General features: G+C 39.6%; 1 protein-coding gene across 1 annotated transcript in view; it reads right to left on the bottom strand.

Annotated features, from left to right (window-relative positions):
• cachd1 (cache domain containing 1) overlaps positions 1 to 16,490 on the bottom strand; it is a 102,988-nt gene that overhangs the window by 13,699 nt on the left and 72,799 nt on the right. The window contains exons 10-22 of the mRNA XM_034709455.1: positions 15,160 to 15,309; positions 10,850 to 10,973; positions 10,612 to 10,729; positions 8,374 to 8,542; positions 8,075 to 8,217; positions 7,051 to 7,232; positions 6,167 to 6,277; positions 3,610 to 3,732; positions 2,884 to 2,983; positions 2,651 to 2,767; positions 2,106 to 2,266; positions 1,703 to 1,789; positions 56 to 172 (exon numbers count right to left, since the gene is read on the bottom strand). Coding sequence (XP_034565346.1) covers positions 56 to 172; positions 1,703 to 1,789; positions 2,106 to 2,266; positions 2,651 to 2,767; positions 2,884 to 2,983; positions 3,610 to 3,732; positions 6,167 to 6,277; positions 7,051 to 7,232; positions 8,075 to 8,217; positions 8,374 to 8,542; positions 10,612 to 10,729; positions 10,850 to 10,973; positions 15,160 to 15,309 — 1,702 coding nt within the window. The remainder of the gene's footprint in view (positions 1 to 55; positions 173 to 1,702; positions 1,790 to 2,105; positions 2,267 to 2,650; positions 2,768 to 2,883; positions 2,984 to 3,609; positions 3,733 to 6,166; positions 6,278 to 7,050; positions 7,233 to 8,074; positions 8,218 to 8,373; positions 8,543 to 10,611; positions 10,730 to 10,849; positions 10,974 to 15,159; positions 15,310 to 16,490) is intronic.

The raw sequence follows: 16,490 nt of genomic DNA, 5'->3' as shown, positions 1-16,490 counted from the left end.
TTCTTTATCATTCCTGTTGTAGTGTAGTGTTCTTTGTGCACTAAAGCATGCATACCTGCTGGTGTATCTCTGGCTGCAGCGTGTGTTGATACACTGTGGCAGGGTGTCGTGAAGACTGGGATCAATCACATTCAGACTGACTGGCTCCTGGTGCACCTCACAACTCGGGTTCCTGCACAGGTCACACGCAAGGTTGTAAAACACACAGGATGAAAACACAGAAAGATAACATCAACATAAAAACACTAAGTTTTCAAGCATCCATCCAAATCCTAGAGTGAAGCCTGGCTAAATCTCAAATACAGTAAACCTGACATGAAAAGAAATCAAAGCAGGAGCCCCCAAAGTAATATCTTCAGCGTGTCAATTTATGCAAAGCAGCTCCAAAAGCTCAAACAGCATCGCTGCTTGACAAATTACAAAGAGGAACTTCTGATGGTGGAGAATGATAATTGCATGTCTGTCTGAAACAAAGGGGGAATTGGCATTTTAAAGATTGATGCAGTGTCAAAGGCAGCTGACGGAGGATGAAAGGAAGAGTCAACAAGAAAGGGGAGGAAAGAAAAGTGAGGAAATTCTTACAAACATTTACACAGCACCCAAAGTGTTTGCAGGAGCACATCTGTGTACGCAGTTGGAATGATAATAACAGTTAGCATTTGCAAGGGAAAATATCGCAATAACTACAGAGATGAATTTGGCATTAATCTGGCACTGATTTACAAGTGCTAATTGTGACAATGCATGAGAGGCACTGCAGAGAAAAACTGGAATAAAAGGTAATCCCTAAAACTCTGCAACAGGGTGTAAATGTTAATTTAATGCTCCTTTATATGGTTCATGCCCTAACAGTCTTCTTCAAGGTACAGTGTGTAGTATTTAAAGGTACAGTGTGTAGTAATTAAAGGTACAGTGTAAAGTATTGAAAGGTGCAGTGTGTAGTATTTAAAGGTGCAGTGTGTAGTACTGAAAGGCTCAGTGTGTAGTATTGAAAGGTGCAGTGTGTAGTATTTAAAGGTACAGTGTGTAGTATTTAAAGGTGCAGTGTGTAGTACTGAAAGGCTCAGTGTGTAGTATTTAAAGGTACAGTGTGTAGTAATTAAAGGTATATGGTAAAGTATTTAAAGATGCAGTGTGTGGTATTTAAAGGTGCAGTGTGTATTTAAAGGTGCAGTGTGTGGTATTGCAAGGTGCAGTGTGTAGTATTTAAAGGTACAGTGTGTAGTATTTAAAGGTGCAGTGTGTGGTATTGCAAGGTGCAGTGTGTAGTATTAAAAAGGTGCAGTGTGTACAATTTAAATACTACACAGTGTACCTTTCAACACTACATAATGTACCTTTAAGGAAAGAGCAAAAGTTACACAAAACAGAACAAACTGACAACAACACACGCAGCAGGTACATTTACAAATGCAAGAATGGAGACACAACAAGCAAAAGACAACGTCAGTAAATCAGGATTTAATAAGTGGTTTTAAAATGTAAACTAACATTTACATAGTAGAAGTAAAGTTATTTCGGGATCTATACAATCCCACCCTTCAGTAAAGCTAACCTCTGTCAATTTCACCAAGCAGAGTCATAGTTCTCCATTCCTCTTACTTTATTTAAGGAATCTGAAAGCCACTGAGGAATTTGTGAAGATAACTGAGAAGAATAAATTGTTTCGGGTTTGTGGCTCAGAGATGTTTTCAGCACTGACCTGTTTTCAGCATTGGTGAGGTTACCAGTACACTCGTTGACCTCCAGGGGGCACTCACACGGACACTCACATTCATTCTGCTCCATTCTGAGTAAAAACAGTAGGAATATTCAGTAACCAAAGATCTCATTATAACTCACTAAAATTATCCACTAAAAGCTCATTGTAAGTGTTTTCTCCTCTAATATTTTAACACATGCATATCTGGCAAGTTTCACTCCCTGAGCTTCTTTTTATGTTGATCATTGCTATAAACACAAGGTTCTTCCTGTGACATCTTCAAACCAACATGCAAAACATCCTAATTTATATCAGGATCATCTTAATGTTTGCGCCCCTCAAAGCCTGATGAGTAAATTCTGACTCCTTCACGAGAGTTGTGGGTAAAGGAGAAGAAAGGTACCTGTGGCAGTTGAGACAGAGCCGGTCCACAGTGCTGCAGGCGCAGAATGCCAGAGAGTCACACGTCTCGTTCACAATACCAGCGAATGCGTTGGTGCCGGGGATTCGGGTCAGACGATACTTAGAGCAATGGCTGCCATGGACCAGGTTGGTAAGGTCCCCCTAAAAAAACAAAAACACAACATAGAAATAAAATTACATGTTCATACTTTAAATCAATTTACTGAATGCTTTTAAGTTGTTAGGATGTGGAAGATTGACAATTTTGGAAACAAAAGGTACTTATAAATATATTAAATTGGAAGAACTTTGAATGTGTTACCAACAAACTCTTAGACACTGCAGCTTTAATGGACTCATAGCTCAAAGAATAATTCAAGGTTGCAACACCCTAAATCACCACAAGACAGCAGTGTGACACCATCACACACTCACACTGTGCCAGAGAGGCCTCGAGGAGTGTTTTTGTCTGTTTGACTGTCTCATGCTGAGTACGTCTGTATGAATCTGTGCTCCTGAGATATCTCGTGCTTATTTCTGACTAACCATGATGCTGGTGTTGAACTTGTAGAAGCGCTGCACGGTGCGGTCACTGAAGCTGTTGCACAGGTTTTTCTTGACAAAGTTGGGATGATTCAAGATGTCGTTTGCCACCAGCGGCTCCTGCAGTCAAACATTCAGGGAGACAAAAGACAAATTAAAGAATGAAGGTGGAAGAAGAGAAAGGAGGGAAGTTAGTTGTCTGATATGTGTCTGAATAGAAGTCTCTGGTCCTTTACCTTGTGTGTGATGTGCTGTTGCTCTGCAGGGGCGTGACCTTTGGGGTCAATGAGTGTGGGGTGAGCAACCAGGTACCCTCTGTCCTCCATTATGAAGCATCTGAAATGCACACACATAAAAATACACTGCATGTTAACTCTCTGAGTGTTTGCAGATAATTGGTCAAAACCTATTAAAGGAGTATTTGTGCATTAGGTTTAAATAAACAGTTATGAACAACTATTATATTTTACATCCCTCTCCTTTCCCTGCTGCTTTTTTAAAACTCCAACCTGCAAAGAACTGAACCATTCTGCTTCCCTCCACTCCCTAAACATTGTGCCAAATACAGCTCCTCTTAGCTTCACACCCCCTTTGGGCTAATCCTGTTTTATATGGCTCCTGAACACCAACAGAGAGAGCATGAGGGAAGCAGAGAAAGAGGGAAATATGGTTGTGGTGGGGTGGTGGGGGTTTAAAAGGGAGACATAAAAGCCAGAAAGTATGTAGAACTGAGGCAAAGGCAATGTCACATCTCCAGCAGGAATGCCATGATAATCAGCTTATCTCTTCCTGCTTTCTTTTTTTCCCCTTCATCTCTTTGCAAGTTTAATTCTATATCTAGCTCTCTTAAAATAATGCAGGGTTAAAAATAAAGAAGAAATAAAGAGACAAAACAATGAATTTATTTATGAAGAAATGAGAAAGACAGAAGAAGAAAAGTCAGCTGATCATCCAAATCTCACCTGATCTTGTTGCCTTTATCCTGGTTGCAGATGGGCAGCAGGTCCAGAAGGACTTTATAGAAGTAGCGTAGGGTGAAGTCTATCCCCATCACTGCAACTGCATAGCCAGGAGCCATCTGAGAGCTGAAGAGAGAGAAGAAAAACAAAGGATTAAAAAAGGAGGAAAAGTAATATGATTAACAGATCATTCTTAAGCTTTCATTGTGTTTGACTTTATGCCGACAGAGGAACAGAAGTGGCAAGAAGACTGGACCTATACACCTTTAAGATGAAATAAATGTTTACACGTAGCAGCCAGAAAATCCCCTTATACACACACAAATGCACACACTCTCACACATATCCAACTCTCTTTTAACCAGTGTTTATACACACTTCAGACAGTGTAAAGTTAGAGCATGCTCACTGAGCCAGGCATCAACACACTAATCCTCTCTTATCAGACACACACTGTTTATGTTTATAGCGTGCACTTGCAGGGACCAACGAAAACAGCTCCTATTGTACTACAGCCAGTGGTTTTGTGGCTATGGTGTTGCATTTTAACCTAACAGAACTAAAAACATAAACACTTTTATCTCAGCAACAGCTCAGGCTCAACGAGAATTTGTCCAAACATTGTGCCAAAAAAACGTGCTGAAGCACAGGTGCAACTCCTAACTTTATCACACCATGCTCAAGAGTTAGGTGGGTTGAAATACAGTGTTCTGCTTGAGGGCAGTTTAGAGGAGCTGATACTTAAAGATAACACAAAGTAGACCATTTAAATGAGGGATACTCTGTCACTCAGGAAACAGGCCTGAAGCAAAAACGGTCAGTGGTCTGCCTCAAATTATTTCCTGTCCTCAGAGACTGAGTGTTCTGCTAAATGATTCTTTGCTCGCAGTAAAAGCTAACCTGTTGAAGAGCAAAATCTAATGCTGAGAGCTCAAAGAGAGATGGTGGATGATTCACAAGTATCATTTGAAGCTGCAGAAACAGTTATTTTGGTCACCTGTGAAGAGTGGAAATAAGTTTCTGAAACAATGACTCATGGCCTTTAAGCTAACATGTTGACATAACAGCTAATGCTGAGTAAAGTTAGTTATTGAGAGTGATGTTTCAGGCCACCAAGAAGATGTAGATCATGTATTCTTTCTCTGTAATTTGTATCCATTACTTCCAGAGAGAAATATCTCAGCCTGTAGTGGCTTGTTGTTAGCTAGCAAAGTGTGTTCATTAGCTAGTTGCTAACTTTGTCATCGGCTGTTTAGAAAGTTGATTGAAACTCACTTACAGGATAATAGAACACATTTTGTTAAAACTTGTAAACCTTACAACACTTTACACAGTTGAAGCAGAACTGACCACATTCAGGAAATTTGTTTACTAAATGTTTCACTTTTCTTAACCCTCCTGTTACCCTCAAATTTACTAACATGTTTTATCCTTGGGGTTAGTTTGACCCCATCAGTTTACACCTCCAGAAACTGATCCAGGGTTCCCACTCTTTTCCAGAGATCATTTTCCAGGACATTTCCAGATATTCATCCTGCTAAGTGGTCGATATAAATTGTACATACACCCCCGTTTTCTGTGAATGGATGATTATGAAGTGAAGGAGAAAAGATGTGAAAAAAGTTGCGCAGTGTCGCTGTCTTTTCCAGCACAGTGTGCACTCAACTTTCAATGAATGGGGATGTGTTTTGTTAATCGGGTCAGGTCGCACGCAGCCATGTTGGAATCATTTTCCAGGACTATATGTGATTTTCCAGGACATTTGACTTTTTCTCCGATTTTCCAGGTGTTTTCCAGTACTGGAAAACTGGTCAACTGTTTTCCAGGTTTTCCAGGTTTTCCAGGACGCATGGGAACCCTGTGATTGTTACCCTGGTTTATGTGTCAGGTACTATTATATCTCAATCTAAAGGTTGGCGGTTCGATCCCAGCTCCTGCAGTCACATGCGGAAGTGTCCTTGGTTATAGTGACCTCAATATCAACCAAAACAACCAAAAGAAATGTGTGTAAGATGTTGATATTTCTTATGTTATATACAGCTAAAACAGCCTGGGGTTCCCCAAGGAACACTGATGCGTACATTTTTTTTTTTTTTTTTAATTAAAACATATCAACATTTTAATTTTATGTTTTCCCAGTTGTCCCCATTAAATTAGGAAAAGTCATGAAATATGAAGCCAAAAAATTGATGTTACTCATTAATTTAGAGACATTAAACATTAAATGGGGTCCAATTGACCCCATGGATAATAGGAGCCTGAATGAGTAAATTTAGCATACTAAGAGAATGAAAAGTCAGAGAAACAGAGACAAATCATATTGTCTGACTCAGTAATGTCAGTTACACATTATGATTTTTAAAGCAAATTAATCTAATATTTACTAGCTTTAGCTTATGTTTGCCACCAGAAGCTACTGGTCCCATATGATCAATGTAAGCAAGAGACAAATAGTTTCACTTCAGAGTAAGACCACATCAGCCTGATACTTTTTCCTGTTTGTTGTGATGTGGTAAAGTAGAGATATTAGAGTGAATGACATTAAACTACTAATTCCTACCTGGAGGCATGGATGGTGTGGCTGATGGTGACTACATAGCCTGCCCCACCCACATCCAGGTATGGTCCAGTGAAGGTGATGAGGCCAGGGTTAGCCACAGCATGCTGGTACCTAAACAACAAACCAGACAGGTTGAGGGTTATTTCATTCAAGTTTTGTTGTTTTTTCTTGGTTAGCAGAGTAATTCAAACATGGCTGAATATGTAAACAGGTAATTTATATTTACTATATTTTCTATTCACAAATATAAAACTAAATCAGAAAGTATTTAATAAAAAAATTGAATAACTAAATAAACAAGAAAGCTGTAAGCACTAAAAGCTTAAATTTAATCATTATGATTATTCTTTACTTTCTTTGATTACTTCTAAGTCTTCCATTTGTTTTATGCAGCTGATTCCACAATGTATGACAATATTTCAATAAAAGAAAAAAAGGATGACATTTTAAAGCAGAAAACTCCACATAAGGTGAAACGATCATGCTTCACAATATCATTTTTAAATACATTTCAAATGAAAAAACAGTGATAAAGCTGAATATTGTGCTGAAAAACACACAATTGAATAACAAAACTTCAAATATAATCTAAGTTGAAAAATAATTATTATATTCTTTAAAAAAAGCTTACAAGTGAGGTCATTTTTCAAATATGATTGGTCTGACATTAAAGCTGCTATGACAGCTCATTAAATTCTCAAAAGTTTAAAGAGGAAAACTTAATAGAGCTCAACACAGGCTGCTGAGCATGTGCCTGTAATTTGCACACACACTCATTCCCTTTAACTCCTACCTACCCAACAAACTCCTTCTACTCCCCTCAATCACACACACACTTCCACCCTCCTCTCTTCCCCCTTCACACCCTCCAGAGTAAGCCTCACCATTGTCTGCGGGTCGGGTCGAAAGCTTTGTCCATCAGTGATCCTGGGTAAATCCGGAGCACCCCACTGGGCGTTGCTATGTAACGGCGCACAATGTAGCAGTTGAGGCTACTCATTTCCATTAGTGTCATCCACTCATCCGTGACGTGACTGGTTGCCATAACCTCGTTTCTGACAGAGGACTGCAGAGAGGAAGGGATGAAGAGAGGAGGAGAGAGAGAAAGAGAATAAAAACAAACAGTGAGGGCAGAAAAAGGAGATGAAAAAGGAAAGCAGGAGAGAGAGAATTTGAGGAAGGAGAAAAAAACAAGTTTTAATCTGGTTTGGATGAAATGAAAGTTGGCTAAGCTTTTGGCAAGTTTGTCCAAACCCTACTCTCAAACTACTTAGACAGAAAAAAGGACTCCTGCCAGTTCGTCCACACTTAAAGTTGATTTAATTGTTCTCTTTTGCTGCTTTCAAACATTTTCAGAAACATTTTGAAATATTTCATGAAAAAAAAAAAAAACAACGCTGAGAAAACCAGTGTTGAGGGAAAGAAAGGACTCGATTAGCCCTGAAGCTCTGAAAAACACCCTGAAAAATCCCATCTCAGCTCCATTTTCAGCGGAGCTTCTACATTTGAAAGGGGTGATGAGGTCACTGGAGGGGGCCTTTAAGACTAGCCTGGGAATCAGAGCTGGGACTGGAGCTTAGAGTTCAAACTCTAACCCCATGCTCCCCCCTCCAGGACAGGAATGCACACACACTGCCAAAACCACGTGGGGGTTTTTTGTCTCCTTCTTAAAGATGCAGAACCTCATTCATAAAAGTGTGAATTCAAGCTGTAATGACACTTTGCCTCTCATATATTGCAAGACACAGAATCAAAGTGATATTCAACATGTATTTTTATGATCTTGTGACCCACTGAATGATGAATAACTGGCTCTGTAAGCTATGCTCCATGTGTTTGCAAGGTAAACAACATTAACCCTGCGTTTAATTTAAGCCGTGTGCTGTATCCATGTTCCCGTGTGTGTACCTTTAGGCCTGGGTTGGCGATGAGCCTGGTGTTGTCACTCAGGTATGCAGTGTAGTGCTCCACCATGCGCTTTGTTTCTGGCTGACTGAGGTGCTCATAGGGAGAGGAGAAACTACCAGCTGCCAACATCACTGTGGGAGACTCTGGGAAAGAGACACCGAGGAGAAAAGAGAACAGTCAGAGATGCTAATCAGTGTTTCAGAGCTGACTACGGGTAAAAAATACAGTCTGCAGACTCCTCGAATACCTGGAAGTTATCATATATCAGTGCAGTACTGTGGATTTGGTGCTTTTCTTACCGACTGTGGCGAGCTGTTTGAAGTGCAGGCAGGAGCTGGGCTGACCCAGCAGGTCCAAACGGTGGTACAGCAGCTTGGAGCTGGGAGCTGTGTTCAGGTTCTTCAGCTGCTTCACTGGGATCTCAGGCTGCACGTACACAATGCACAGGATGAAGGACGTGTCCTGAACCTGGAGAGACAGGAGAAGAGGATTATGAAGACTGCTGATACTCAATATTCTGTCAATGAAGTCCTGATTAAAGCTCCTGTGAGGAGTTATTAGATGGTTATGAAACAGGAGTTGGTGTCTGGAGTTGGAGCTGATAAATGTTGAGCAGCAGTTGATCATACTGCTATTATAGCAAAGGAGAAAAGAGAGGAGACATCGGAGGAGGATGTGGAGCGTACAGCAGCTATATCAGTGTATAGGCAGCCAAAATCGGAAATGTCGGAATTGAAGGAAACTACAAAGCTACCCAGCAGACCAATCACAGGGCTTGCACTGAGTTGTTTAAGGCTACGAGCAAAGGCTCATGAGTAGGTACATGGCTACGTGAACCTACGTCTTATTGTACTGCGTAAATTCACTGCAGAAGTAAACACCTGGCTTAACACATATAAAGGACAAAATTAACAAAGAGATAGGAGTACCACTTTGTCCACAGGGGGTGCCAAAAATCAACAAAATCAGAAAGTTCTTCTAAGGAGCACACAAACACACAAATCTTTACAAGACCTGAATATATACTCTTCTTTCACTAGAGACTGTATCATTACTTCTATAGTTTAGTTTTGGCACAGATTGTTAGACACATTTTGTTTTAGCTTTGGTCAAAAGCACAAAAATATCAAGCAAGAGACACAAACAAAGGATCCCCAGGACATTATTTGTGCAACAAAAAGACAAAATAGAGTTGACAAAAAAACCCAGACCCTTCCCCTTCTTTCTTCCTCGGCCATTTGGACATTTTTTCAGACTCTGGAGAGTTCATTTTAAAAACAGAGCCGTCTGCCAAACTCATGGCAAAGGTGACGTGTTTGAACTCTTGTGCCTGTCAAATGTCAGAAGCTTTTTAAAAATGCTTAAAGTGAAAAGCCTAAATTAAGTGTGATATTTCTGTGCCTGCCAAAAACCCAAATGTCAGAAAGCAAAAACTCAGTATGATGTGATGTTATTCATTCTGTTGCCATTTCTTCCTAAAACATGACACTGCTGGTCCTGGGAGAAAAAGCAGATCCAGGGACAGACAGTTTATGGGTGTGGGAGCGCTTGGTTTTTATGACACCAAGTATTAAACCACAGCTAATTCAAGGTGGAGGAAGTTTGGTGGTGACATACAGCCTGGGGTTATAAATCTCTTTGAGACAGCTTCTAAACAGTGAAGCATTAATGATACAGAGCGACAGAGCAAATGGAAGGGAGGTACAAAGAGAGAGTGTATGAGTCAGTCTTTTTCCAACCACGACAATGGCTCATTGCCCCCCAGCCAGAGATCATAATTCATCTCCCCTATGACCGAGCAAATAAACAATCTTTCTGCTGACATTCAATCTGCACAATGGGCATCCAGATGAGGAAAATGAGGGTGATTTAGAGTTTAAAACTCCATCTATACTTGATTTAATTCACAATTACTCTTGACATCCAAATCCTGATGTTTGATGGAACTTTATTTTCCAGTTTTTTCACTGGGTCAGATTAATCTGAATTTACAGGGTCTGTACTGTCAAGACTTTAAACAATGCGTTTTCAGACCAAATGCAAATCAAGTGTTCACTTTGTTGTCTTCATGCCTGCGTGACTAATCAAGTTTTTTGTTTTTTTAAAATATATTTTCAAACTTTTGATATTCACGCTCATCAACCGTCAAGAGTACTCCATCTGGAAGAATGCTAGTCTTGAAAACCAGAGACAGCATCAATAATGCATCCTTCATTTCTGGTTCTTGGTTCTTACACCGGCAGGCCTTTCTGTATCACTGCGTCAAGAATTGTTTTTGGTTGAGCTGCAAGATTTTAACTTGTGTATACCCAAATTTCTGTCTCTACATTAACTTAAAATGTTACTACGCCTTGCAAATAATCAACAAATTGTCCTGGTTGACGACATAGTTATCATTTAAGTCTTGATAAGTACCTTTTACTTACTCTTGCTTACTTATGGGCGTCTTCATGTGCAAATAGTGAACACAAAGTTCAATTCCCAAAGTCTGAGATGAGTCAGGTGTGTAATTTTATAATTTTCATATGCACACTTACCAGTTTCCAAGCATAGCTGACGTTGTATGTGTCTTTGCTGTTGTCTCGGAGTCGGTTGGCATGCCAGGACAGAGAGGAGTTGACCGGCACAGCGATGACTTGACTGCCCAGAGGGAGGCTGCAACAAACACACAGCGATAAGCAAACAAAAGGAAACATAAAAAGAGTTCTGTGTGAGTAATTCTAGTTTTCAGGAGTCAACTTTAGATTCATAAAGAAGATGGGGGTTCTGTCGTACCCGAGGATGTTCTGTCGGACAACAGGGAATCCTGGGATATTCTCGTAGTGGATGATGTCTGTGTGCAGGGGGGGCTCTGTCATCAGGTAGGGCCGTGTCAGAGATGGATGCATCAGGGTGTACCCTGGGGAATAAAACAGGGGCAACATTAATAACACAAACAACAGCATACAAATTATGAATGTGGATTAAACAACAACAGAAGAAAAAAGGAATAGACCAAGTCTCAATCTACAACACAAAGTGCACCCATATTACACAATAACTCAAGCTACCATGACACTTCTCTTTTCATGGTCTGCCATTCAATATACTAATAATTTATTTTACAGATTTTATCTATAGGTACATTTTATAGGCAACACAACATACAGGTCCATCCAGATTGTCTTGTGAATTGTTGCGCAGGTTTAGAATAAAGACAAGTTTTGAGCTTACAAAAACTGCAAAATGGCCAGGGATGACTCCAGTTTGCTTTTACCATTAGACATATGTCACCTACATGTAGATAATGGTATATTACATACCATATAATAAACAAAATGTAGGCTGTCGTGTCTGATTATGATTAATGACTGAGACTAGATGCCATTTCATGTCTGATGTGCCTCTGAAAACCTCTCCAGGTGTTACAATTCAGTAACATGGTTAGTCCAAAAAAGTCTGGATGCCTCTTTATCTGTAAAAAATCTCAGGTAGGGAAGATGATAATTTTGGAGAACATTTCACTCTTGCATGTCTGTTTGTCTGTTTGAGTGCAGAATCACCCATGATTTCTCATGAATGCAGCAGATACATTCAAATGTTTTTGTTTCTAGCCTCTCCAAAACATGACAGAGATTTTTTTATAAATGCAGGATACGGGTCACCATTTCCATGAAAATTGTTGTAATACATTGTCACAAACAAAGATGACACTGCCTCCAAAACTTGAAGTCAACTAGACAGTAAAAGAGTATTTAATGGCATACAAACTCAGTGGCAACAAGTGTTACTAAAGAATGCAGCACTGAGAGAAACACAGCCCGTAATAGAAACTGTATTGATTTGAAAAAGGCAAAAAGTCTTTAAGGTACTGAAAAGACATCTTTTTACCAAGAAGTAAACCAAAACATTTGTTTATCATTATAGATTTGTTAGTGTATGAAAGTAGCAGCTGGTGGGTCATTTCATACTCCTTATGCTGTTTTAACAAGGCATCTCTGTCCTCAGACAGAAAACACACTCACACACAGACAGAAAGTCACAACATAAATGCCTCCATGTTAAAATATTTCCAGTTTTCTCATCTGTTTTTGTAAATTCAGGTCCGGAAGCCTCTTGTCAGCTGCACATTAACCTAATTATATTTACCTAGACTGTAAATGGCAGCAGAAGGTTTGAATGCTAGCTAATAACTTTAATGAGACTCATTTGTCAGTGTTTATCGAGTTGCTGCACTAATAACCACGGCACAGTAATAAGCTGTAATTTGATAGCATATTTATTACAATAACAAACATTTAAGAGAGAGAAAAGGAGACTTGTTTAATGGCATAGTGGAGGAGCAAAACACAGCTGTGAAAAAAAAACACTCCGAATAATTAGGTTTAATGGGAAAAATTAGATGTTAGACACTTTGTGTTGGTAAATGTCAGCCAGTCTCCTCGTGGTTTCTTTTTTCCTCGACTTTATTTCCCCTCACCTCCTCCCTCCCTCGCCTTTTAAAGCCACCTTTCTTTTCACATCTTGTCTCATATAGTTCCAGCTTTTGTCCATTACCCCTTTTCATTGCTTCATCTGGGCTCAGTGCTGTTTGAAGCATGCTGTTCGTTGCCACATGGCCTGCACAGCTGATCAAAATATGATTAAAATCACAATTTAGCGAAGTGAATCATCAAAGTTATAGACACTGCATTTAACATTAAAATGAAGTACTTATGTGCTGCAGAGATGCCATGGATTTCAAAATTTTGATTTCAAAATTTAGAGAAATTTCCTTTTTTGGTAGAGAGCCCAACAAATGTGAGATACAATATTCTCAAAATTGTAATCGTTATATTTCAGAAGATAAAAAAACTTTCACCTTTTGAGACTCAAAATGAAATCCTTTCTATTAAAGTAATTGCAGCAAGCTTTTTTCCGTATCGTTTAGCACTATTAAGATAAATTTGTCCTCCCGGACTTCTATTTTAATACTTCAACTTCTATCTCGGTTTAAATTACGCCAATCACTTGCTGTAACACAGCAAGTGATTGGCGGATGTAACAAGCTTATAAGAGAGAGGCAGACAGGCTGTGACACATACTAGTTGAGAGATATCCCCCTTCATCTAAACTCACTTAAAATTCCCAGTAAGGGCCTGTGTCCACTTAAGGCATTTTGTGAAGGCAGCGTCAACGATTTCAACTTTAAAGCCCTTCTCACCGGTGCAACTGTTGCCATGTTATGAAAGTGGTCCCACAACACAGGCAGTAGTGACTGTTGAGTCTGTTTCAAAATGCTCTGTGAGCTTCATGGTTGCTTTTGTTCAGCGGCATTTTAAGCTGAACAAAAACAAACAATTGATAGAAATCGAGTAATAGCATTAGCAGCAGCTCTAGACCTCAGAAATTGTACACTGATTGGTTAGTGTGGTTAGTTTCTCTTCCATACAGACCTTCTTCTGACATTTTTTGTTGACAAATTGGTATCAGAAGTCCCAACCCTTCTTGATTTTAATTGGTCAGTGCAGAGAAGTGACATTAATGAGTGTAGCAACAAAAAGCAGCAGATGCCAAGGATTTTTTTGTCTTTGTGAAGCTGAGCTCTGAAAATGCTGAGAGGCTGCCAGTGTAAACAAAATGATAGTGAGTGTACACAGGCCCTAACACTCTCACAGCTTGTGTTAAACAACAAAACACACAGGTAAGTTGCAGGTAAACCTCTAGTTTCAATTTTTACATGTGGCTTCTATCTTCAGTTTGCCATTTTATCTTCTTAACTTGGCTAGAGAAAAAACACCAAGAGTAGTGTTGCTCTATTGTAGGGATGGGAAATGATTATCGTAAATATTCGAATATTCGTTCACTAAAAATGGAAGAGTTACTTTGAATACATTCTCATTTTAAAAGTAAAATTTTTCATCGTTTTTACCGATGCCAGGTTGTAATATGTATTCTTGCCAGACGTTGACTACAGAGCTGTTTGCTACAATCATTAAGTAACAGGAGAAGAAGAATGCTAACTGCACTAAATACCAAAAGAAGAAGAAAACATTAGCGACAGTCGCAGTGATTTTTCTCCGTTTCATAATCTCACACTACACCTGTATTTCCAGAGACTGAGCATGGCTGTAGAATGTAAACATACACGCCACGCCGCGTCACACAGAAACAGAAACACCAACATAAAGGTCAAGACAGACGCTGTCAGTGCCCACGTCCTGCTTCTGCTTAACAAGACTGCCACACAAACGGGACAGGTGTGTGTGTGTGTGTGTGTGTGTGTGTGTGTGTGTGTGTGTGTGTGTGTGTGTGTGTGTGTGTGTGTGATTATTCGAGTAATCGTCGAACAGAAGCCAATGAATATCTAATAGTATTTTGGCTTGAAATGCCCATCCCTTCTTTATTGCAGCCAATAATACACAGTGTGAGTAATCTGTAGCTACAGTGCTCCACAGCTCAAACCCTGTTCCCTGCTGCCACTGCTCTCCCAGCCTACAGAGCAAAACTCACCTGCTGAACAGCACCAGTGATTTAGTCAAAACCCCCTCAGCTGAAGCCAAAACAAACCAATACCGGATATGAGCACTACCGCCCTGCAATGTGGCAACGAGCTGAGGCAAGGCTAAACAGAGAATGTGATGCCCAAGAAGTGCTGAGCTACCAAGAAGATGTCAATTCAGTCTAATAAGACGTAATGCCTGTGGAGGAAGTTGAGTAAGGCAAAATAAAGTGTAATTACGCTTGTATGAGAAACAAAAACACCAAAAATATACTCCCCTACAACCATTTAGAGTGTTTTTAAAGGGCTGAGGCTAATAAAGATTGATACCACTGGAGTCTGTTGGAGTCATAGGCTGTAGTGCAGTTTCCCCTGATTGTTGCTTGTTTTGTTAGCAGCTCCGTAAAAGTCAATGTGTGACTGATTTGTTCTGCTGTGTTTGCTGTATTACCCTGCAGACCTGTTATTACTGCACATGGACAAAATGTATTTAGAGAACATGGAGCTGAGCATGAGTTAGAAAATGAACCATTTCCTGTGCTATGGTAGACTTTCCTACAACTTCCTTTTGTGATGAACATGAGAGATTGCATGTATGGGAGTCTACCGTCTCTGTAGTACTGACCTTTGTTGTCAATGAGGAAGGTGTAGGAAGCCAGCGAGTCCTGGTAGTAGGTGACATCCTCCAAGATGTAGGCCAAGTTCACATCCACCCCGACCACGCCCAGGAGCAGGTTACCGAAATAACACGGCCGGCTCACCGTCATAATAAACCCTGGAGAAGGAAGAACGGATGTCTGACTTAACCTTTGCAGCACCAGAGCCGAGAGTGATACAGTAACCGTGTCTCTTTACAGCTTTTATGCATCTGCAATGAAGTTCTGACGGGTCTGTTCCTGCTTCTGTGCAGCTAATAAATTAATATAAAAACATACTTTTGATTATATTTAAAGTGTTTTTAAGTTGAATAGTCAGAAATATGGAGTAGAAAATCAATACTTTTCATGCCAGTACAATAAACATAATAATAACAGTCAGGAGGCCTTAAGCTTAAGATAGCATAGAGACTGGAAGCGGAAAGGTTTCATTTAATTTCATGTAATTTGTCTGCTCTGCCAAAATGTGGAAACATCACGCACAAAAAATCCCTTGTTCCCAAGGTCCATTTAATTATGGTCCCAAGCTTCCATCTTAAAATGTGTTATTTATAGCACAGAAATTAATCACATTCTGATTCTGAATCATCTGTACATTTGCAGTTTCTTTCAAGCGCACAAACTAAATTAAAGTAAATCCAGAAACGTCTCAAAAAGCTTCATATGGACTATCTGTATAAAGCCAAAGCTCTGGGAATTCTGCAAGCGGGCAATAAAGAAGAAACATAAGAACTCTTAAAGTTGACAGGATTTTCAAATTTATGTTTTTATCATGATGTGAAAATGTTTTTGATGAACACTAGAAGTTCAGAAGACACAAAAGAGGACACAAGACAAGATCAAAATTATGAAATTGTGCAGAAAAGTCGAATTATTTAGTTCTTAAAATGTTGTCTGCTGGTCAGAAAAGTCTTAAAAACAACATGAAAAAGAAGTGTGGTGAAATCCAGATCGTGATCCTGCCATAGGAAAATAATGAAACAATATTTGTCCTACATTGCCCGACCCTAATGAAAAACGTTTTCTTCCAGAAGAAGATAAAGTTTGCTAACCTTTATGTGGCTTGTGGAGAACTGAGGACTACCTAGTTACTGTTTTATTGAGAAAAATGTAAAATAATTGTTATTAAATAGAGATTTCATATATAACTTTTATGATTCCTAAGTCTCAGTAGGAGCCAATGGCCCTGAGGTATTCTGACAACATCAAATGTGGCCCTCCTTGAAAAAAGTTTGGACACCACTGCGATACACAGTCAGAATAGCTGCTCGTCTTTATGCTAAGCTGAGCTAAATGTGTT

The sequence above is a fragment of the Notolabrus celidotus genome, chromosome 2 (assembly GCF_009762535.1).
Source record: "Notolabrus celidotus isolate fNotCel1 chromosome 2, fNotCel1.pri, whole genome shotgun sequence".
Classification (NCBI taxonomy): Eukaryota; Metazoa; Chordata; class Actinopteri; order Labriformes; family Labridae; genus Notolabrus; species Notolabrus celidotus.
The sequence above is the reverse complement of the archived record's forward strand: the minus strand, read 5'-3'. Positions and strand labels throughout refer to the sequence as shown.